At 34.8% G+C, this 25,473-nt stretch overlaps 1 protein-coding gene across 2 annotated transcripts in view; it reads left to right on the plus strand.

Annotated features, from left to right (window-relative positions):
* Pi3K59F (phosphatidylinositol 3-kinase 59F) overlaps positions 1-25,473 on the plus strand; it is a 586,771-nt gene that overhangs the window by 333,888 nt on the left and 227,410 nt on the right. For both annotated transcript variants that reach the window (XM_090405919.1, XM_090405920.1), the window contains exon 13: positions 9,404-9,506. In XM_090405919.1, coding sequence (XP_090262045.1) covers positions 9,404-9,506 — 103 coding nt within the window. The remainder of the gene's footprint in view (positions 1-9,403; positions 9,507-25,473) is intronic.

A 25,473-nucleotide genomic window follows, 5' to 3' on the forward strand; every position in this document is an offset into this window, starting at 1 on the left:
GTGTACTCATCCTCCTTCCTCCCACTTCTCACTGTTTAAGTGGAAACGAATGTCAACTCATTTGGGAGTGACTGTTTCCCAAGGATATCCACTTTTTTGCATAGTAAACCACTTACTACATCACAGATATCATGATGAAAATTGCCAACGCTGACTTTCTTAACTTCTCTTTCTTAGCAGAATTTGATTCTGTGACAGTCAGCTCACCTTTTATGATGCAGTGAATTAGATGACAGTGTGTATTATACAAGCTGCCATAACTACAATTGCTCATCCATGGTGTAACACTGATCTACATCATCTAAGGAAGCAAGAAGAAAGTTTGAAGCATCTTCAGATATCCCACAACAACAACAAACCTCACTGTTTTCAAATGTGCTTGAACTGGAGCAAGACATGTTCATCATCAGAACCAAAATAATCCTGGATTGAATATGCACCTTCTGTAACAAGGGCATCTAACAGCAAAGAAGACTAGGAAAAAATTCCAAAAAACAGAGGGCAGACATGTCACCTACTTTCTATCCATGAGCATAATGAATGCACAATTGCTGACACTCTTTTGGAGATTTTTTGCTAAAACATCAATAATATCTTCTTATCCTCCAGAGCTCTGCAAGAATGTTTCCAGATGCCTGGCAAAAGACAATTATTATTGCCTTTCCTAAGCCAGGGAAAGATTCAAAATACCCAATGAACTATCAACCCGATGTTTTAACCAGCTGCTTGTACGAGAAATTCTGGGGAAAAATGATTTCTGGAAAGAAAACGTTTTTTTTTTCTTTTTTTTTTTTCCTGAACTCAATCTGGCTTCTGCAAATATCGTTCAGCAACTAATCATCTAGTCTGACCGGAAGCATCTAGTACAGATGCCTTCCTAAAATTCAGGCACATAGTATTGGTTTTCTCTTTGATATGGAAAAACTATATGACTAATTTGGAGATTTGGAATATTGACTGATTTACACAACTCTGGTCTCAATGGGAACCTTCCTCTTTTTATCAAGAACTTTTTACCCAGCTAAATCTTGCAAAATCTGAGTGGGGAACAACACTCCCTGAAATGTGTAATTAAAAGGACAGGAGTACTGCAGAGTTAAGATTTGAGATCACTTTTTGCAATCAAGGTTAACTCAATAACCAAACTTCTCCCAGCTGTAAGTAATGCTCTCTATGTGGATGACTTTACTATCTTCTTTCAGTCATATAACATGAGGGTAATAGAAAGACAGCTGCAACAAGCCATTGACTATCTTTCAAAATAGACACTTGCAAATGGGTTTAGATTCTCCAAGAAGAAGAAGAAGACAGTTTGTCTACATTTTCGTCACACATCTTCATTATGATCCAGGACTCAGCCTAGGACAAATCTTAATTTCAGTTCTACCAGAGGCTAAGTTTTGGGGCTTTATATTTGACAAGAAAGTTTCCTTGTGTATGGCATTTTCGAGATAAATGCCATAAAGTGAAGAACATCCTTCCCGCCCTGCCTTTCTCTTCTTCAAGTGCTGAGAGATATTCTTTGTTCCGATTGTCTCATGTACTGATTAGATTGAAACTTGATTATAGGTCCCAAGTTTATTCTTCTGCTATAGAGATTACCCTGCGATGGTTGGATCCTATCCACCATCAGGCCATAACAATTACACCCAGAGCATTTCGAACTTCACTGATTTCTCGTTTATGCATGAAGACAAATGAACTATGATTGTCGCTTCGATATCAGTAGTTGGCTTTGCTATATGCTACTCAAAATAAAATCCTTGCCCGTCCAATATTGGCCAAACTATTTTTTGCTCTTGGTGGGAGAATCTGTACAATACTTATCAGACCACCATATGACCCTTTGCTTTGTGAACAAAAGTACTCATAAAAATTCTAGATATTAGACAATATTGTATAGATGCCATTAAATACACTACTGCCTTGGCATTCATATATACCACCATGCAGCTTTTCTTTCTGTAGGTTACACAAACCTTCCATCCATCCTGTTGTCTACTGGCAGTTCTTTCTAGCACTCTGGATTTAGAGAAAGATGTTGAAAGTTTATTTTTCACTTGGTTAGAATATAATAAATTTAGTTTAATCCTTTACAAAGTCCTTTTGTAAGGAGTCGTCCTGGTGTTGCACCACCTTACCCCAGTCCTGAAGATACTTTCAAGCACAAACTTTGTTTGCTCACACCTGAATATAGGATTAAACTAAATTTATTCTTTCTAGCACATTAAATGGAATACTCTGATTTTGTATCTGTCTACAAAGATGGTTCAAAATCAGAGGCTATAGTCTACTAACTGTCTGCTACAGGGTTGTCTTAAATTACATAATATTGTAATACTACCAAATGTGCATTATACACTATCTGATCAAAAGTATCTGGACACCTACTTGAAACTGTGATGCACTTTCCAGTAGTGGACATTAATATGGGGTAGGTCCACCCTTTGCTTCTATCACAGCTCTAACTCTGCCAGGGAGACTTTCTACCAGGGACTTTCTACATGTGGGTAGTTGGGGGGTCTGGAGTAAATTCGGCGTTCTAATTCTTCCCAAAGGTGTTCTATGGGATTCAGGTCAGGGCCAGCCAGTCCATTTCTGGAACGTTATTATCCACAAACCATTCCCTCACAGACCTTGCTTTACGGCGGGTAGCATTGTCATGCTGATACAGACAGTAGTCATCACTGAATTGATTTGTGGGCACTGAATTGATGTTTGGTTTATGGGTAACTGCTCGACCATGTAACCCCATTCCTCTCAATTCTCAATGCACAGTCATGCTGCTTGCTGGACAGTTAGCATTGCAGAACTAGTAACACTGCAGAACTCCCAGTGATTGTTTCACTCGATGTCTGGCAATTTCCACAAACCACCTTCTTCAATGCTAGACGGTCCCTATCTGTCATTAAATGCGGCCCACCTGACTGTGGTTTTGTTGTGGTTATGCCTTCATGTTTCCACTTCACAATCACATCACCAACTGTTGACTTGGGTAACTTGAGGAGGGTTGAAGTATCTCTGACAGATTTCTTACTGATATGGCAATCAATAACTAGTCCACATTCAAAGTCACTGAGTACCGTTGACTACCCATTCTGCTCATACTTCTTATCTCTGAACAACACAGCTCAGTGCCTCCTTTTATACTGGTAAGTGAGGTTGTAGTGACATTTAGATATCCATTTACGAATTACAGAGGGGGGTGTCCAGATACTTTTGATCAGATAGTATATATGCAGATTCACCATCAGGAAATAAGAACTCCAGAGTTGCAGAAACATCTGGGTCTCTTTCATATCCAACATGTCCTCTCTCAGTTATGAAAGCTACATTTGAACTTGTGCTTTTGTTGGATCCCAAGCCATTGGGATTAAGGGAAGTGAGGCTGCAGATATTGCAGCTAGGTCAGCTCATTTCTCAAGCTTTCGTTATCATCTGCCTGTCCATATACTGATTACAGACAGATCATAAGACAAAATTTTATCCCAGTCCTAGTGGCAGTCATCATAGAATAGAGAGACCAACAAAATTTATCAAACTAAGCCTGAAATCAAATTGTAGCAGTCTAGTCTACACAAGAATTGTAAAACAGTAAATTGAGTGCAGTCACTATTTTACTTATGTTCATAATCTGTTTGCATTCTGTACTCTCAGACAGATTTTATCAGATTCATTAAGTGTTATTTCTGTTTTCAAATTTTTACAGATATCATCATCATGATCATCAAATTTCTGATAATATACCCTCAAGGGATGTACAGGATATGATAGTACTGCATGAAAAATTACATCATTACTAACTTCCTATCTACAATTTTCATCCAAATCAGTCTGTTACCAGTCAAGACTCCAACATTATCAGATCTTATATTTCTATCTTCTAAGGCACTTTTTACTGTATCAATCCACCTATATCTTGGACTTCCTCTGGATCTTTTTTTCCTACCAACCTGGTCACTTAAACAGACTGTTTAAGTGACCATACCACTTGAGATTAGCTCTGCTAACACATTCCTGGATGCTGTCAATTTAGAGTTCTTTCCTAATATACTCGTTCTTGATATGATATTGCCATTGATGCGATCTGTTCATGCCCCTAATCTTTCTCAGGACTCTCATATCTGCAGTCTCTATTCTTTTTTCAAGTGTTTTACTTCTGACCCAGATCTCAGATCCATAAGTTAAAATTGGCTTCAATACTGTATTTTATAAAGCTAATTTAGTGTTTTGGCTAATTTCTCTTTTATTCCATATAAATTTATTCAGTTGACTCCCATTTCAGTTTTTTTGTAAAGATGGTAAATTGAATATTTCCATATTCAATTTACCATCTTCACTAAAAATTGTGCCTATGTAGCTGAAATGTTTTGCTTGGTTCTCCATAGGTTCTCCATTCACAACACAGTTGATATTTTCAATGTTTCTGCCTATTTACATTGTCTTTGTCTTTTTAATGCTGATCTTCATACCATATCTATTACAACAGTTATTCACTTTAGTCAGGGGATCTTGCAGACTTGTAGTGGATTTATTTAGAAGTATAACATCATCCGCATAGATCAGCATCTCCAATTTTGATATCAGATTTAATACCAATTTCCTTTATAAAGTGATCCATATAGATAATGAATAACAGAGGGGATAATGTATGTCCTTGTCTGACACCAGATTTAACATTAAACCATCTTCCTGTACTTCCTTCAATTCTAACAGCTGACTTACAACTCAAATAAAGACTAAGTGTTGCTTGATGTAATGCCCCATTGACACCATATAACTGTAATGTTTCGAATAGTTTCTCTCTTGGCACCTTGTCATATGCCCTTTCCAGATCTACAAAACTTAAATACAGATCTTTTTTATATTTCCATGACAGCATCTATTTGGCCTGAATCCAGCTTGTCCTGCACCAAGCTTCTCTTCCACAGTCCTTCTCAACCGTTTCTCAAGTATACTTGCATAAATCTTATTAGGAACACTCAGTGCAGAAATACCTCTGTAATTCTCACATTCAGTTTTATTTCCCTTTTTATATATGGGTACTATGAGAGCTCTGCTCCAATCATCTGGAATTCGTCCCTCCATCTGAGCCTTCTGAGCTATGCAGTGCAGCCACTGTAAGATTTTTATGCCTCCATACTTGAGCATTACTGGTCGATTATTATCTACTCCTGCTGCCTTTCCACATTTCAGGCCTTTGATGGCTTTTTCTACTTCGAGTATGGATATGTATTCCTGACATGAAAACAGGCCTGGTCAGTGTATTTTACCACTGTGTTTTTATCATCACTGATTGTTTCATTTAGTAATTTTTTGAAGTAATTACTCCATACTTCAAGGATATCTTTTTCTGCTGTTTTCATGTCACCTTTATCATCTCTAATTTCATTTACAGCACTCTTTCCTCCATTTCTAAGCTTCTTCAACAACGTCCAGAATATCTTGCCACATTCTTGATATTTATTTTCTATGTTCTTACCAAACCCCTCCCATGATGACTTGTTTAGCTAGTTTTACACAATGTTTAGCTTTCTTACAGTGTCTCTGTATTCTCTAAGAGCACAAGCTGACTTATTTGCCAGGAACTTTTGATATGCTTTCTTCTTTTCTTTCACTACCTCTTTAACTTTCTGTGTCCACCATGGAGTTCTGATTTTTCTATCCTTACAGACAACTTCACCATATGCCCTCTCTGACATGTGCTGAGGTTGTCTGTAATCAATCTGTGGCTGAATCAATCAGTGTTTTCTTCAGGGCTTGACACCGAATCTCCAAGGTTCATTTCCTGTTCTCAAACTCTTTAATTTTTTTTTCAACCATCTTTGTGTATTTTAGTCTACAGTTCACATCTGAGAGCTGCTCAACTTTTGTTTGCTTCAAAACTTTCTTACATGCTCTTCCTTTTAATATGAAATTCAATTTTTCCTGCTGAAGACTAAATGGTGATTATTTCCAATTTCAAATCCTCTGTACAATGGTGTTGCACCAGGGAGTAAACATCACTATCAACAATAACATAGTCAATGAGACTTTTCTTATTCCTTGCCTCTTCTCTCCATGTGAATTTGTGCACATTTTTATGTTGAGACATTGTGTTAGTAATATTTAGAGTAATAATACAGATCAATATTTATATATACCGTGTTTTCCTCGAAAATAAGACTGGGTCTTATATTAATTTTTGCTCCAAAAGGCGCATTAGGGCTTATTTTCAGGGGATGTCTTATTTTTTCATGTACAACATGTACATTAAGTATGTCCGTTACAACATACGATATATTGAATTATGAAGATTCATATTAGACATAACCAGACCCTTTCTTTATCAAGTGCTCACGTTATTCGTGCGTTGTGTCTGTACTCCGATTGGTCATTTGGCTATAAGTCTCGAGTTCATCTGTTTACATAGGCATTTACCTCTCGTCCAAAGGCGCCCACTTGGGTATTTACAAATACTTAATCATAATTTATATTATCATTTATTTTAAGTATTAATGCCAATAATATTATTTATATTTAATTATATATTAATATTATTATTTTATAATTCAATATGTCCGTCGTGTGTTGCAATGGACGTATTAAATGCATCTATCTGGCTGACGATCTTAACTGGGGCTTATTTTTGGGATAGGGTTTATATTACGAGCATCCTGAAAAATCATGCTAGGGCTTATTTTCCGGTTAGGTCTTATTTTAGGGGAAATACTGTCGATCATATACGTTTATATGTATATGTTAGTTCATCTTAGATAGTGTATATAAGCTTTTAAGACCTTTTTTTAATGTTTGACTTTTATGATTTTTTTTTATATGTATTATGCATGTATTACCTTGTGTACTACTGTGTCATGTATTGAATCAGTGTGCCCTTGGCTGTCCTTACACAAGTGAATCCAAAACCAGACCAAAACAAGCCCTTATACTATGTAATTTTGATGCACTGACTTGTGTATGTATGTAATGAGAGAAAACCCATGCATGATGTTGGTGAGTAAAGAGATAGCATTTTGTACATCTCATGACTGTACAGTAAAATTGAGTAGAATTAATTAAAAGCTTTTCATGGAGATCTTCCATTTACGAGGGACGTCCAGAAAGTAAGTGCCGTTTTTAAATATTTTCACTGTAGCTCTGCGATCGCAATGGTGCACACGCATGCTGAGTTTGTTGATTCCTTAGCAAGGCGTTGGTGTCATTTTCAGACATTCTTGCAGTACATTCACTTTTTGGTGTGTATTTATAATGTCTAAGAAAATCGAATTGCCCACCGAATCTAAAATCTCTATCGAATCACCCTCTGCATGTGAAATCAGGTCAGTTATCCGTTTCTTGAATGCGAGGAACATTAAAGCAGCTGAAATTCATCAGCAAATTATTGAAGTTTATGGAGAACATGCAATGAGTAATTCAATGGTACAAAGATGGGTACTTCTTGCCACCTTCAGCTGGGAATGATTCCATCATTCCCCCATATAGTCCTGACCTCACATCAAGCAACTTTCACCTGTTCAAACATCTGAAATCTTTCCTTGGTGGCTGGCAGTTTCAATACGAGGACTAAGAAGCAGTCAATACATGGTTTGTATCACAGGCAGCAACCTTCTACGATGAAGGTATACATCTGTTTGTGCCCTGCTATGATAAGTGCCTCAACAGTGGTGGAAATTATGTAGAAAAGTATGAAAGATGTTTACTTTAATTTCCAATAAAGTTTTTTTTTCTGAGTATATTTTTGTTTCTCTGACATACCATCGGAACTTACTATCTGGATGTCCCTCATAATATTGTATATATAAAAAAATACCTCTTTAGGGTAACACTTCCCAGAGGATCCTGGGCATGTTAAAATATGTCTAATTCTCTAATTTGATTTTTAAAAAGAATTACAGCAAGTCACTATCCATAGTTTTTGCTATTTAAAAGATTACTCAAGCCAAAACAATCGCTTGCATAAAGCATGTACATGATACATAGTGTTAAAATAAGGACGAATAGGACAACATTATATGTCTGTAATAGCTAAATTGCATGCACCTCAAATATTTGGTGAATCCATCTTTGCACTTTGATCATCACACCTTTTACCTCTCTAAACATATTCTCTATCAGCTTTTGATAATGAGTCAGATTTGGACCATTCTTTCTTCAATATGATTACCTCTCCATCTACCATTGTTGGACATCACGTATAGTTGCTGGCCTATACGTGATGATCTGGTTCATCACAAAAATGTTCTGTTCATTTGAGATTTGGACTATGCTAGCCGTCATTTTCCTCGAACTATGTCCCAGTAGTTCCTAGGACATGATGCAGCATTGTGTTGAAAGAAACATAGGTTGATTTGTAAAATCACAATGGGGAACTAATGCATTATCAAGATAAAGAACTCAAATCATTAGCCCTCTACCTACAAGCTTCTTATATGAGATGATATGTTTTGGCATGAGGACATTTCTCGAAAATCTGACACACTTGCTCATGCTCATTTGATTAGAAAAGAGTATAGAGTTATTTGTTGCCCCTTTTCTATTGATTTCCATTACTCTAATGGACTCATCATGCTGTGCTTTATTTCACTGTAATCTGTGTACTGTTGAGTGCAGTGGTTGATGTTTGGTTTATGTGACTCTCCTGCCACTAACCTGAATCCCTGTATACTCTCTGAACCTTTGGTTTATCATTTTCACATCAAACTGCAAAGATTTCTATAAACCTTTCCACTTTTGGTCCTTTGATGTTATTTCCATTTGTTGATAGTGTTGCCTACAGCCAATTTTGAATGATGCAGTCTTTTACTAGTATCATGAATGTCATGAACAGATAGGCTACTACTATGGCATTTTAAAATAACTTCTCCTCTGAAGTCCATAAGTCCTCTTGATGTGCCATTGACAGATTTATAGATGCATAGATGGTTTGCTTTATGTATATATCTGTTTGTTATATGTATAGCACTATATGCCATGTGTGTGTAAAATGTTTTCCCTCTAGGTAATAAAGTATATTACACTTGAGAAGAAATTATATTCTTGTTTTAATCCTTTACCCAAGCATAAGCAAACAGTTTGTACATGAAATATCTTCACACGTAGTCTTCTTTTATATAGAGGCAGTTGACTTCACATTAGTTTGCCTCAGTATAATTCTTAGACTTGTTGTGAAGATATTTTACTCCCAAACTTTGTTTGCTTTTTGGGTAAAGTGTTAAAACAAGAATTTGTTATCAACTAAAAATAGACCATATGTGAGACAACAGGAATATACATATTATAATGCCTCATTCTAAAATAGCATCTCTATACTTTTCAATACTAATATTGACAGTTGTATTAATAGGTGTTAACATTAGTAATTTTTAATGCAAATTCAGAAACATCTTTCATTTTTTTACATTAGGTACCTAATAGTAGAATGTGATGATCCAGATAAGACAAAGGAAAACCGCATTTCACAGATGTATGTTTGCGTTTTAAAAAGGTTTAGTCAAGTTCTTTCTAAGGTTAGTTCTAATTATTCATTCACTTTATGATTGATTTTTTAACTTTATTAAAATATTCTGTAAAAGAAATACATAAAAAATACAATAAATGTATTCCATAATTTAATTTGCAAATACAGTGATATCTTGCTAATCCAAACTAATAAAAACCGTGCTCATTCGGATTAGAGAATTTAACCCCCAAGAGACAACAATAACTAGCTTTTAAGACAAAAATAATCAGATTCTAATGATACGTCAATTTAATCTGTAAATAAATGAAGTAACCGATAGGAAAAAAGCTACTGTACTGTACTGTAATGCAAAACTTAAATAATAATACAGTACACAAATTTATTTTTTAGTAAAAAAATTAGTTTGTATGTACTTGTATTGCTGCTGAGGATTCTGATTTAATAAAATTGCATAGTCCAGTACATAATTTAATTTGCGTAAAAAAATATCATTTTCTTTACAGAACACACACTAAACAAAGTTTCACAGAATAACACAAAAAAGTTTTTTTATTTCTTTGTAAAAAAATCACTTTTTTTTTTTTTTTTTGCTACTTGGAAGCTAAACTTTTTTCAAATGCTTCTTCTTGGAGCTGCATTAGCAATAAAATTTTGTGGGATGGCATATCATTCTGCTTAGCCCATTCTATACACATATTGAAACTGTCAACTGCCTCTCCATGTTTTACTTTTTTTTCTTCGAGTTCTTTATCGTCATCACTGTCTTCTAATTCATTTTGTAGCATCATATTTATAATTTCAGCATCTGATTGATTTCGAATTCACTTTTGGTTCTACCTGTAATCCATTCCGTAACATCTGTTTGTGAAATTTCAACATCTGGATTATATTTTTAACCATATTATACACGTTTTGAATTTCCTCTTTTTGTGTATCACTGTAGTTACCTTGGTAAATTCTAGAGGGCCACAGTTTTTTCCATGACGCTCGAATTGATTCAGGTTTGATGGCTTCCCAAGCAGCAGCAACCGAGAATGCTACATTTCTTCAAATTTATATATTTTATTGATGTGGTAACGTCATAATTTTGGGAAATTACATTTAAAAGCAGGTCCTTACAATATTTTAATTTAATGGATTATATTTTGTTCTGATCCATTGGTTGCAATAATGGATAGTTTGGAGGCGGAAACATAACCGTAAAATTTCCATCCTCACTAATTAATTCATCTGCCTGAGGATGTCCAGGACAGTTATCCAATAATACAAGTGCTTTCTGTTCTAAATTGTGGGATTTTAAATGTTTTAACAGACAGTACGAAATCATTGTGAAACCAGTTTGAAAAAAAGTTCGATATTCATCCATCCCTTACGTTGACTGGTACAAAACCGGAAGGCAGCAGATCTTAAATGGTGTTGGGTTTCTTGATTTTCCAATCATAAGTAACTTTAATTTATGTTTTCCTGAGGTGTTTGCACAAGGCATTATTGTGACACACTCTTTGGACATTTTTTGACCGGGTGCTGAGGCTTCATTTCTGTGAACTCTGGTAACGACCTCCAACAAAGACCACTTTCGTCTGCATTATAAATTTGATCACCGGTTAAATTTAATTGAAGAATTTTTTTCTAAAAAAGCTTTTTGGAATACTTCTATGGCGGAAAAGTCACTAGACAGTTTTTCCCCCGATATTGATAGATACCGAATACCGTGCCGTTTCTTATATTTTTCTAGCTAACCATCACTTGCTTTGAATTTCTGATCCAGGTAAATTTGTGAATGGAAATGCTTAGCTTTCTGCTTTAAAATGTCTCCGGAGATGGGAGTATGATGTCTTCTTTCTTGAAGAAACCACGTGTAAACAGCAGAATGAAGTAAAGAAAAATCACTTGTTTTCAGAGTTTGTCTCTTGCTTGGTCCTTCTTCTGTGGTTGAAACATAAGTTAAAATCCTCTCTTTTTTTTAATTATTTTTTTTTTATCTCACTGATTATAGATCTGCCGACATTGTATTCAGTAGCAAGTTGTATGTCCGCTTCACCCTTTTCTAGACACTGAATTATTTTACACTTATCCGACAATGATAATGTTACATGTTTTCTTTTGGTAGGCTTCGACCTGGTAGCCATTTTAACAAAATAAATTTTAGTGTTAAGAACAGTAAAAGGAAAAATGAAGTTAGTAAACAATAAAACTGTCACTTTTAAAATTTATCTGAAAAATAAAATCACTTACTAAAACAATCGATAATCATTCACTGTAAACTTATGGAAACGCAAAACAATAAACTACAACTCAGACAACGTTTCATTTCAACAACCAAAGAAAAACTGAGCAGTATATACAACCAGGCTTTAGGCTAAGTCACTGTTGTTGTTGAAGGACCTTAAAGATACATAAACATTGTGCAATAGTGGTGACTACTCAGTTCATTAACGACAGCGGTGATTCATGCCGACAATACAAAATGTACTGTACAGTATAAAAAAGCAAAGGTGAACACACACAATAAATCAAAATAGGTCTACAGTATAACTGTACAAACGACAGTATGAAAATTATTAACTAAATATAATTGTACATAAAATAATAATACGTAATAAATAAAACTTTTTTTTTTCCCCTTTCAAACGGCCATTCAGATTACTGGAGGGTTCGGACTAAAGAAGTTTACCACTGTATATCAATAAGGTCACATTTATATAGATTTCTTATCGTTTAAGAAATATAAACATTTTTGCTATTATAAATTGCGTCTTAATAAGAAGGTTATCATTCAAGATCACTACACTCTCAGATATCTTCATATTTACTACTTTTATCTAGTCAGAAATTTTTATCATAAATTAAAAAATTTAAATTTATGATAAAATTTAGAATTTAAATAAAAGAATTAGAATAAAAATTTATCAAAAAAAAAGAAACGGTATTTTTTGCCATATAAGTTGCATCACATTTTTCATGTTGAATTTTTTTGGGAAAAAAAATTCTTCGCAGTACATGATGCATGATTTATGCATCAAATATTTCATGTAATTTTCAAAGTTGATCTTGTTGGGGATCTAAATAGCAGAGTAGGAAATCATTGTCAGACATACACAAATATTTTGGGAAAATTTGGAGAAAAGAGCAAAGTTAATAAAAATGGCAAAAACTTGTTGGATTTCTGCTCGGGACATGGACTGGTTATTACTAACACAATGTTCCAACATAAAAATGTGCAAAAATTCACATGGAGAGAAGAGGCTAGGAATAAGAAAAGTCTCATTAACTACGTTATTGTCGATAGTGATGTTTTCTCACTGGTTCAGGACACTAGAGTGTATAGAGGATTTGAAATTGGAAATTCTCACCATTTAGTCTTGAGCAGGATAAAATTGAATTTCATATTGAAGAGAAGAACATGTAAGAAAGTTTTATAAATGTTGAGCAGCTCTCAGATGTGAACTGTAGACTAAAATACACAAAGATGGTTGAAGAAAAAATGAAAGAGTTTGAGAACAGGAAGCAAACCTTGGAGATTCAGTGGCAAGCCCTGAAGAAAATACTGATTGATTCAGCCAGAGAGGCATGTAGTGAGGTTGTCTGTAAGGATAGAAAAATCAGAACTCCATGGTGAACACAGGAAGTTAAAGAGGCAGTGAAAGAAAAGAAGAGAACATATCAAAAGTTCCTTACAAATAAGTCAGCTTGTGCCCTTAGAGGATAAGAGACAACGTAAAAAAGCTAAATACTGTGCAAAACTAGCTAACTAAAGACATGGGAAGACTTTGGTAACAACATAGAATATAAATATCAAGAGGTGGCAAAATATTCTGGAGGTTCTTGAAAAAGCTCAGAAATGAAGGAAAGAGTGCTGTAAAAGGAATTAGAGATGATAAAGGTGACATGAAAAAGATATCCTTGATGTATGGATTAATTATTTCGATTAAAAATTGCTAAACTAAATAATTAGTGACAGCACAGTAGTAAAAAACACTCAACAGGCATGCAATCAGGAAATACATACCTATATTTTAAAGTAGATAAAGCCATCAAAAGCTTCAAATGTGGAAAGGCAGCAGGAGTAGATGATATTTGACCAGAAATGCTGAAGTATGGTGGTATAAATGCCTTGCAGTAGCTGCACTGCATAGTTCAGAAGGCCTGGACAGAGTGACGAATTCCAGATGATTGGAGTACAGCTCTCATAGTACCCATATATAAAAAGGGAAACAAAAGTAAATATGAGAATTACAGATGTATTTCCCTACTAAATATTCCTGGTATGGTTTATGCAAATATACTTAAGAAACTTTGAGAAGGATTGGGGAAGGTAAGCTTGGTGAAGAACAAGCTGGATTTAACCCAAATAGAGGCTGTCAGGATCAGATTTTCACTTTACAACAAATAGTTGAGACATCATGGGAATATAACAAAGATCTGTATTTAAGTTTTGTAGATCTGGAAAAAGCATATGACAAGGTGCCAACATGAAAGCTATTCCAAACGTTATAGTTGTATTGTGTGTATGGGGCATTATATCAAGCAATACTTAGTGTTTATTTGAGTTGTAAGTCAGCTGTTAGAATTGAGGAAAGTACAGGAAGATGGTTTAATGTTAAATCTGGTGTCAGACAGTGACATACATTTTCCCGTCTGTTATTCATTATCTATATGAATCACATTATGAAGGAAAGTGGTATTAAACCTGATATCAAAATTGGAGATGTTATACTTTAAATAAATCCAGTACAAGTCTGCAAGATTCCATGACTAAATTACATAACTGTTGTAATAAATTTGGTATGAAAATCAGCAATAACATAAGACAGTAAAAATAGGCAAAAACATTGAAAATATAGAACCTATAGAACAAGTAAAACATCTCAGCTTCTTAGGCATGATTTTAACGAAGATGGGAAATTAAATATATAAATAGACAACGGAATCGACAAAGCTAGTATGGTAGGAAGTGAACTGAATAAATTTATATGGAATAAAAGAGAAATTAGTCAAATCACTAAATTAGCTGTATTCAAGATAGCGTGGATCTGAGATATGGGTTAGAAATAAAACACTTGACCAAAGACTAGAGACCACAGATATGACAGTCCTGAGAAAGATTAGGGGCATGAACAGATGGCATCAGCAGCAGTATCATATTAAAAGCAAGGATATTTGGAAGGAACATTGTTATCATCCAGGAATGTGTTAGCACAGTTAATCTCACTTAAAGAGAATGGGTGAGGAAAGATTAGCAAGACAAGTGTTCTCTGCCAGATTGGCAGGAATAAGACCCAGAGGAAGACCAGGATATAGGTGGATTGATATTAAAATGTGCCTTAGAAAATAGAAATATAAGATCTGAATGTTGGAGTCTTGACAGGTAACAGATTGATTTGGAGGAAAATAGCAGATCGCAAGTTAGTAATGATGTAAGTTTTTCATGTAGTATTATCATATCCTGTACACCCCTTGAGAGTACATGTCAGGAGTTTGATGATGATAATGATTTTTCATTTAAATATTATCTTTTTTTATTTTAAATTTTGATACATGTATTATCCGTTCATTAGATTAAAAAAATCGGTTATTCTTAAATAACATTAAATTATTAAAAAGTCAAACATATAATAATATATAATATAATCAAATTATTTTTACAAATTTCATTAACACGTTCGCTGCCAACTATGAGTATACTCGTAGTTGGTATATGAGCCTCACAAGCCAACTACAAATACACTCGTATTTTGATTACCGACCTCCTATGCCAAGCACGAGTTAACCCGTAGTATAAATACGTTAATTTGGACCCTTGGCTTGTGAATAAAATGGAGAGCACGTCTGGGGGCTTGGTAGAAGGAAAATAATTTCAGCAAAAGTATAGTATATTGTAAGAGGTATTGTTGCGTAAACTGTGTATTTATTAATGCAAATAAAACAATCTTTTGAAGTTTTTTCAACATGTACATATATTTATAAACGATATATCATCATCTGAGTCATCTCTGGAGTCATCTGTAGGATTATAATCATCTTTGGAATCAGAACTAAATAATTCATTCCATTCAGCATCGCTCATATTAGCGTAAGCTTCTAATTCTTCATCAGTAAGCTTTCTTTTTCTGGCCATGGCTTAATTGAAGGTTTTTATTTAGATAATTTTAAATAATTGTAAGACTAGATGCAATAAACCTTATTGCACTGAATGCTGAACGTTACTGACTCTGAACTCAAGTTACACAGTCGTTAGGGCATGTAAGACATAGGTGGAGGTTGATACGAGATTACTCGTAGTTGGCTTGTGAAACAGAATTCTGTCTGATAAGCCAGCTACGAGATAACTCGTACTGACCTTGTAGAAGGGAAAGTGCTTGGCGTGCGGCAACAAACTATGCCTGAGGAGCATGGCAGCAAACGTGTTAATCTTCTTTTGAAATCTTTATTCATCTTCATCTTCACTCTCAAAATTTTCTGAATTAGATTCTTCATCAGAAACCGAGTCATCGCTGTGTTGCAATAATAAGTCATCCTCCATATCATCAAGAGAATTACTAATGCCACACTTTTGAAAAGATTTTATAATAATTTTGGCTTTCACTTCATTCCATGAACTCTTTACCCATTCGTACACTTGCAAAATTGTGATCTTCTCTCCCCCCTCCCCCCTCCCACCTGAAGATGTTTCCTCAACATTTGGAGATTGCATCTGTTTGACCCATTTTTTTCCCCATAAATCCTTTAAATGATCTGTTCATTAATACATCTAAAAGTTGACGTGAGGATATTAGTCCTCCTAGGATTATGGCTATCTTTGTGCTCATTTGCAGGCTTCACAACTTTCTTTGAAAATATTCATATTTAAAACTGCTTATATGGAGTAGTGCTTTGTCCCACAGGACACTATGTTTAGTATCAGTACTATGCAGTACCAACCCAACTTTTGAAGTTTTGCATGTTCAATGTAGTACTGATGTTCATTAACTATTTTTTTCCACAGAATGGTCTATCTGCCCAAAGTATATTCTCAAGAGATCAAGCATAATCCAGCTAAAGACAGTGATGATAATTTGTCTTTTGTAGATGGTAGCAGATGAGAAATTTTGTTGGTAGAAAAATATGTGAGATTAAGGTGAAACATCTTCACAATTCTACTAACATGTTAAGAGATGCCAGAAATATAAGGGGATGGAACCCTGCAGTCTAATAAAGAATCCTTAGGTGTTGGAACATTGGAGTCAATTATCTGTTGGATTTTACAATCCAAGGGTTATAACCATTTAATTCCATTAAAGTTTTGATAGTGAGAATTCCTTGTTGTAAGCCTGAGGGAATGGAGCAAACATTATGATAGAGTGCATAATGTTTGATGCACTCTATTAATTAATGACTTGACAACACTGATTTTTTGAGAGATGTGATGAGCAGACTTTTGATATCTGATAATAAAGGAAGTTTCTGATAAACACTGGTTGACAAAGTACCAGAGACTGTGCAAGTAAGAAGGATATCCAAGAATGGTAAATTTTCATGGTTGATAAAAGGTAGTGCTGGCATTGGGGTATTGATCCAATGTAGGAGTGTGAGTAAGTTCACTTTCAGAATGAGGTCAAACAGCAAAAAAATGTCTTACATAATGAATGAATGGATGAAAGCAAGGTATCTTGCAGATGGTTCAAAAAATAGTTCTTCTAAAGGTGGGGAGAGAGAGAGAGAGAGAGAGAGAGAAGCTATCAATGGCTGTGCCTTCAAGCTGTTTATAGATCTTGTTTTTCCAGCTGAAATATCCTGATTGCATAACAAATTTAGAAATCTTCACAACATCAGGAAGAAAATCATATAGAAAACTAATAATGATAGACAATAGTATGTTGGTAAAATGAGACACAATGTCAAAACAGACTAAAATGTCTGACTCTTAAATTTCAATATTCTTGATTTTTTTTTAAAGAAAATATGTGGACTTCTTGATTAATGATCTGGATTATCCACTATGGGCAGTTAATAGACATGAAGAAACTTTGAAGCTCTATATGTACTAGAGTCAGTATAATTCACAGTTGTGTTACAGGACCTTCTTTATATAAACAATGGATTCTTCCAAATTGAGTTTGTAACCAATTCAAAGTATTTTCATCCCAGCTAACAACTGCATCAAGGAACTTATTTGTTTAATCTATATTTTGGTAGGTTTATAACTAATTTCTGGCAGACACAAACATCAAAAGTCTGCTCATGACATCTCTCAAAAAATCAGTGTTGTCAAGTCATTAATTTATCATTATTATTACTATTATAATCTGGGACCTCCAGGGAGTCAAGGACTCATCGAGGGAGGCTGTAAATTACCCAACTCAGCTATCATACCTTCCCTTAATTCATTTACACTAGATGCACTCACTATCCCCTAAGGGCAAATTATTCCACTCACTCACTGCTCTCTTGGAGAAAAACCTAGCTCTTACCCCTTTCTTGACTGAGAACAGCCTTAACTTCCATAGATGCATAATAGAGTGCATAATGTTTGCTCCTCTCCTCAGACTTACAACAGGAACTTCTTATTATCAAAACTTTAATGGAATTAAATGGTCACAACTCTCATCAAATCCAGCAGATAATTGACTCCAATATTCCAACATGTAAGGATTCTTCATTAGATTGCAGGATTCCAATCCATTATATTTCTGGTATCTCTTAACATACTGTTAAAATTTTGCAGAAGTTTCATCTTAATCCCAAATTTTTCTATCAACAAAATTTCTCATCTGTTGCCTTTATATAGAAGCATTTTCTATAGAAGCATTTTTAAATGCTTCTATAGAAAATTGAATGCCTTTTCAAAGAAAGTTATGCAGCCTTTTTATTACACTGGCCTAATCCGCCCCCTTCCCCCAAATAAAGTTTGGGAGATTCTCATCTTATGTAAATATCAAAAATAGTTTTTTAATTATATTTTTCTAGCATGTGACAACTATTTTAATTGGTAAATGGATTGTGTCATACTTGCCTTGTATTCCTGTTCTTTGAATTACTTGTTTCCATACTCTGACAATGTACTGTCAATTTCAATATCAAATGCGTACTTTTCATTAAAGTTTATTATTGTGGTTATTGTATTATTTTTGCTGTTTGAGAATAGTTTTGTATTTTTGTGCTGTGAGATCATTAGGAGGCCAGATTTGAATATTTTGTCATCATTCATTTTTTTCATTGTTGTTGTTGAGTCCACCGAAGAGCTTCTAGATATGACTGTGGGCCTGTAGAACTACTTGGCAATCTATTGAACTTTGATGGAGAGTAGAGCTTTTCTGTAGGGTTGTTGTCAATTTTTTGTAGAGCAGCAGCAATTGCTGGACAAGAATAGATATGGGCAGGTATCAGTTCAACCCCTGGACAGTTCTTGCATGTTTCATAACTTCTAGTACCGTCCGGACGAATTTTCATGCCTTTAAAGTGTTCCACAATCATCACCTTAGCCTAGTGATGATTGTGGTTATTTCTCTGTTTGCATTTATTTCACTGATTTCATTCTTCTTCTTGATAATTTGTTTTACGAGTCTTATTTTTGCGACAGAGTTTGTATCAGTTAGTGATAGTGTAATTTGTGATAGTATAATTTTTGAGGTAAGCTTCTTGCTTCTTTGGCCAGTCTGTCTGCTCTCTCATTGCCTTCATTATTTACATGAGCTGATATCCATTACAGAGTACAGTTCTTATTTTTCAAATTTAAAGTTGTTAGTTCTTCTTCTTCTTCTTCTTTGAGTGCCATCTCCTATCGGAGGTCGGCGACCACCTTGGCAAATTTTGAGCGATTCTCAGCTATTCTGAGCAGTCTCTCAGCGTTCATACCAGTCCACTGTCTGATATCTGCCAGCCAAGATTTTCTTCGTCTTCCTTGTCCTCTTCTTCCATTTATCTTCCCTTTTATAATCAATTGAAGTATCTTATATTTTTCATTACGAAGTAGGTGACCAAGATATGCAGTTTTCCTTCTTTTTATGGTATCTAAAAGTTCACGTGATTTCCCCATTTGTTCCAGTACTTCCTGATTGGACGTTTTTGCTGTCCATGGGATTTTTAACATTCGTCTGTATAACCACATCTCAAAGGCTTCAAGTCTTTTTATTGATGTTGTCTTCAAGGTCTAAGTTTCTGCACCGTACAGCAGTACAGACCATACATAGCATTTAACCATGCATACTCTAAGCTCTAAGTTTAAACTGCGGTTACACAGTGTTGATTTCATCAAGAGAAAATTTTTTCTTGCCATTTCAATTCTAACTTTTATTTCCATTTCTGGATTGCAATCTTCATTTAACCAGCATCCGAGATATTTAAACTTTGCCACTCTTTCTATTTGTTTCCTATTTAAAGAAAGTGCTAAATTAAGAATTGGTTTCTTACTTATGACCATGAATTTAGTTTTGGTGATATTTGTTAGTTATTCATGAATTTCTAGTGTGAGTTTTGTTTTTCCATTTTTTATTGCTTCAAGTGCAGATTTTGGGTCGCTGTAGATGTTATTCCTTCTGTAGTATTTATTACTGGATTAGCGAGATAGAACTTGAGAGCTTTTGCCAGCTGTGGTTTTGATTTGCATTTCCTCATCTCCAGGTAGAGTTATAAACACCCCCTGCACCTCCTTGGTTGAGAGCTACATCAGATGATCCATCAGTGTAGGCAATGACATGGTTTAGATTATTTAAGTGGTGTATAGTGTCAAGTCCTTTTCTTTTATTTACCTGCTGTGAGTCCTTTTTTGAACATGGTTCTAGGAGATTTAAGTTGATCATTTTGTTTTTTGGTAGTTTAGTGGAAAATAACGGCTCTTTGCTTATTTTAATGGACAGGTACTCGAAGTCTATCTGTTTTCTAATTTCATGTTAATATTGTAAAGTAGATGATCTCTTTAGCCTACATTTTCTGGTCCAGGCATCGAAAGTCCTGAGTGAGATGTGATCCTGTTGCTGGCTCCTGATTCTGTTAGTGAACTTAACTGTGGAGAATTTTCTTCTGTCTTCTAATATGTGAAGCCAACACTCGTGTTCAGCTTGTAAGTTATTTGTGGATGAGACTGCATCTATAATAATTTTTTCTGCTCTTGATTGTACTCTGTCAAGCTTTTCTTTTGAGCTAGTGGAAGCTGGAGCCCAGATTGTTGAGGCATATTCCATAGTGGTTCGTATGAGTGCAGTATATGTAGTTTTGGGTGTCTTTGGTTTTGCACCCTACTTAGTTCCACGAAGCCTTTTGATGATATTAAGCTTTTTAAGAGCTTTATTAGATATATTTGTGATATGGGTTGTAAATCTTAGTTCAGTATCTAGGGTTAGGCCTAAGCATTTGGGAGACTGTTTTTCCTATTTTGGTATTATATATTTTGATTTGGGGGTTGTAATTGTGTCTATTTTTTCTTTCAGTGAATAGAAATTTTTCTGGGTTTATCTGTAATTTGAGTTCCTTTGCCCATCTTTCTAAGCCTTTTATTGATTTATTTAGGACTTTTTCAGTTTGTTGAGGATTGCTGCTTGTGGGCCAGATTGCTATATCATCCGCATAGCATGCTATTTTTGTGTCATTTATTACGTGAGGATGAATATTGTTCATATAGATGAGAAATAGGAGCGAGCTTAGAACAGAACCTTGTGGGACTCCAACCCAAGTTTGATTATGTTGGAAGAAGTTCCATTAACTTTTACTTTGATTTTTCTTCCTTTCATGAAATCTGAAATCCAAATTAATGCATCCCCCCCTTATTCCAGTATCATATGCAGTTTCTCCACACACGATCAAAGGCAGCTGTAAGATCTAAGAAAATTGCTGTTGTCTTCCTTGGTGGTTTTTCTTGAAAGCCATTTATGACCGATTAGCAAAGATAAAATAATTGATCTTCTGTACCATGTTGGGACTTGTATGCTGTTTGGTAGAAGTTGATCTTGTTATTTTCTAAGAGCCAATTCATAAGTCTAGTATGTATTATTCATTTGTTTAGTTTGTAAAGAGTACTGGTCAAAGCTATTGGTCTGTAGCTTTTATAGTCACTAGGATTTTTGTTAGGTTTTAGTAGGGGTATAATGACCGATGTTTTCCAGATTTTGGGCAGTTTACCTGTATTCCAGGAAGTGTTAAATATCTTCAGAAGTCGGGTTTTGGCTTTTACTCCCATGTTTAAACTCTCATGTTTTACTCCCATTGTCTGATGTTATTCATCATCATTAGTATTCTGTCTCTTGACAGGTCCACTGGTATCTCAGCAAATTCTCTTCCCCTCCAATTTCCTCTGCATCTTGCTTCCTCCTTCATTTCTTGATATACTCTTGTGCCCATATCATCAAGCATCATTAGTTGTCTACTTCTTCTTGGTCACTTTCCTTCAATTTTCCCTTCTATCATTCTTTTCACTAGGCTGTCTCCTCTTAACACATTCATTGCCAATCATGCGATATCGCACGATGCAAGTTCTCACCAAACGGCCGATCACGCGTTATCCCGTTGACGTCGCTATCTAAATAAAAAAAATTTGGCCACCACACGAAATTCCAATTTTCAGCTTGGCAATGAATGATATCGCGCGATCATGCGATGCGAGTTCTCACCAAACGGCCGATCACGCGTTATTGCGTGGACGTCGCTAACTAAATAAAAAAATATAAAAAATTTGGCCACCACACGAAATTCCAATTTTCAGCTTGGCAATGAACGATATCACGCGATGCGAGTTCTCACCAAACGGCCGATCACCCGTTATTGCGTGGACGTCGCTAACTAAATAAAAAAATATAAAAAATTTGGCCACCACACGAAATTCCAATTTTCAGCTTGGCAATGAAAGTGTTAATACATGTCCTATGCAGTTATGCTTTCTTTGTCTTATGGTCTTTGGTAAATTCCTTTCTTCTTCAATACTTCTTCATTGGTAATTTTTTTCAGTCCACTTTATGTTCTTCATTCTTCTTCATAGCCACATTTCAAATGCCTCCAAGATTTTAGCTTCTTTCTTCCCAATCGTCCATGTTTCTGACCAATATAAGCTCATACTCCAAATATAACACTTAATAAGCTTTAGCCTTTTAATAACTCTTTTCTTTAAGTTTTTATTCATTTTATTACAAATTTTTCTTGCTATAAAATGCATATTTTCCTTTGTTAATTCTTTATTTTATTTCCATGTCACATTTTCCATTTTCTTGTATTATACTACCAAGGTATTTGTATTGTCTCACTTGCTCTATCTTTTCTTCATTCATCATCACCCTAATATTTCCTGGAGACTCTCATCACTTTTGTTTTCTTTGTGTTAATTTTCATATCATATTTCTTGCATATATTTTCAAATTTTTACATTAGATGCTGTAGTTCATCTTCATTTTTAGCTAATATTCTTTGATCATCTGCAAATCTAATATTTTGTATTGTTCCTCCTCCAAGAGTTATTCCTGTTTTCTCTTCATCAAATGCTTTTATCATTTCTTCTGTAAATATATTGACAAGCATCAGTGACAAGCAGCATTCTTGTCTTACACCTCTGCCAATCACACATTTTTAGTTTTTCCTACTTCTATCTTTATTATGGCAGTCTGGTTCATATATAATTCAGTTACTAACCTTCGGTCTCTCCAATGCTCAATTCCATCAGCTTTACCCATTTCATCATGCCAAATGCTTTTTCAAGGTTGATGAATCATATATAAACTTTTTTATTCACTTCTATATTCCTTTTGCATATTGTCCTCATCACTCCAGTTGCATCTCTAGTTCCTCTGTCTTTTCTAAATCCAAACTGATCATCTCCCAGAAAATATTCCACTTTATACAGTCGTCGATTTAATATTCTTAGCAGTACTTTAGAGGCATGCAAGAGTATGCTTATAGTTCTAAAAACTTTAGGCCATTCTCCTGTTTTGTAATTGAGGTTGTATAGTTACCATGTTTCTGTTAAACCTTTGTCTTCCAGTTGTTTTAGGATTTCACTAGGTATTCCATCCACACTTCTTCCATCTGTCCACTTTTTAATTTCTTAATTGCTGTTTCTACTTCTCTCTCTTTAGTATTTCAGGATCTCTTTCTTCTGTTGAGATTTCATTTTGCTCTTCTAATTCAATTTTTGTTGGTCTTTCATTTTTTGAATAAAGTTCTTTGATATACAAGGGTTGTATATCAAAGGGTTGTTTGAAAAGTTTGGTAAAAAAATAAGTTAAACAAATTTTTTTTTGGAAAAAATCACCTTTACTTCTCAACATATTCTCCATCGAGGTCTACACATTTGGTCCAGCAAGTTTCCAATTTTTTCATCCCACCTAAAAAGTAGGATTTGTCGAATTGTACAAAATAGTCATTGACAGCCTGATCACATCCTCATTCGAAGAAATTTTTTTCCACCGAGCCAAATTTTTAAGTTTGGGAACAAGAATAAGTCACACGAGGCCAAGTCCAGAGAATATGGTGGATGTGGAACCAATCTGAACCTCAATTTGTGCAAATTTGCCATTGCGACGGCTGATGTGTGGGATGGTTCATTGTCTTGATGAAAGAGCACTTTTTTGTGTGTGCCAATCTTGGCCGTTTTTTTCTTCAGTTCTTCTTTTAAACGGTCCAACAATGATGCATAATAGACTCCTGTTATTGGCTTACCCTTTTCCAAATAGTCTATCACGATAATTCCTTGGGAAAGAATAGTTGCCATCACCTTCCAAGCTGATAAAACGGTCTTCGTTTTTTTCGGTGCTCTTTCACCGGGCATTGTCAACTGTTTTGGCTACTGCTTGGACTCAAGTGTGTAGTGGTAGATCCAAGTTTCGTCTACAGTCACGAATCAATGCAAAAAATCCTGCGAATTGTGATTAAACATTGCCAAACACTGCATTGAAATGTCTTTTTTGTATGCATGTTTGATCGACAGTCAACAATCGCAGTACCAATCGTGCACACTGCTTTTTCACTTGCAATTTTTCGTGCAGGATATTATGCACCCGTCTAGTTGAGATGCCTACAATCTAAGCAATCTCACACTCTTTCACTTGGCGGTATTCCATAATGATACCATGGATTTTTTGTCAGTCATTTCTTTCTCAGTCATAAATGAGTTTAAACGACCATGTTTAAACTCATTTATCCAAAACTAAATAGTCTTTAATGCTGGTGCAGAGTCCCCATGAACTGCATCTAACTCTGCTTTGATCTGTGCGGCCATCCACTTCTTCAAATAAAAGTGTTTTAACACTCAATGAAACTCATTTTTCTCCATTTTTATGAAAAATACAAATACGGTCATTTTAAATGTTTGCCAAATGAGAACTATGCAGTGCATGTGGCTAAAGTTTTGCCAGTGGTCATGAAAAAGATGATATATGCTGACACTGGTATGAATGAATGAATTGTGTCGCCGTCTATTGAAAATTTGCCAAACTCTTCAAACAACCCTTGTATTCCTTTCATCTAGTATTTCAGTATCATAAATTAATTTTCCTTGCTTATCTTCTAATGGCAGATTTCTTATGCTTTTTTTAATATTTGTACGTTCTTTTGCTTTTTCAAACATTTCATTTTATCGCCCACTTTTTATCCATTTATTCAATTACTTTACATTCTTTCTTTAACTATTCCTCTCTTGCTTTATAAGTTTCTCTTCTCAGTTCATTATTTAATATTTTATATTTTCCTCTTCCCTCTTCAGTGTTTACATTTTTCCATCTTCTTCTTTCCTCCATTTTTCTTATCATTTCATTTGTAATCAATGGCTTCTTAATTCTTTTCCCTCCCACGAAACCTATCTCTTCAGTGGCTGTTTCATATATATATCAAGTTTTTCAGTTGATTCCATTTTGCATTAACATCGATAGCCTCTTCAGGTATATCTTCTTTGTTGCTTATTTTATTCTCCAGTTCTTCTCTGAATTTCTTACCTTAATCTTTGAGTTTTTTTTTGGTTCTACCTTTTCTTGCTTTTACCTGTAATTTATTGTTTTACCTTTGTTTATTTTCTTAAATCATGTTCTTAATTCCATAACAAGTAAATTATGGTCTGAGTC

The sequence above is a fragment of the Typopeltis vanoorti genome, chromosome 16 (assembly GCF_054136105.1).
Source record: "Typopeltis vanoorti isolate ZY-2024b chromosome 16, IOZ_Tvanoo_1.0, whole genome shotgun sequence".
NCBI classification, from domain to species: Eukaryota; Metazoa; Arthropoda; class Arachnida; order Uropygi; family Thelyphonidae; genus Typopeltis; species Typopeltis vanoorti.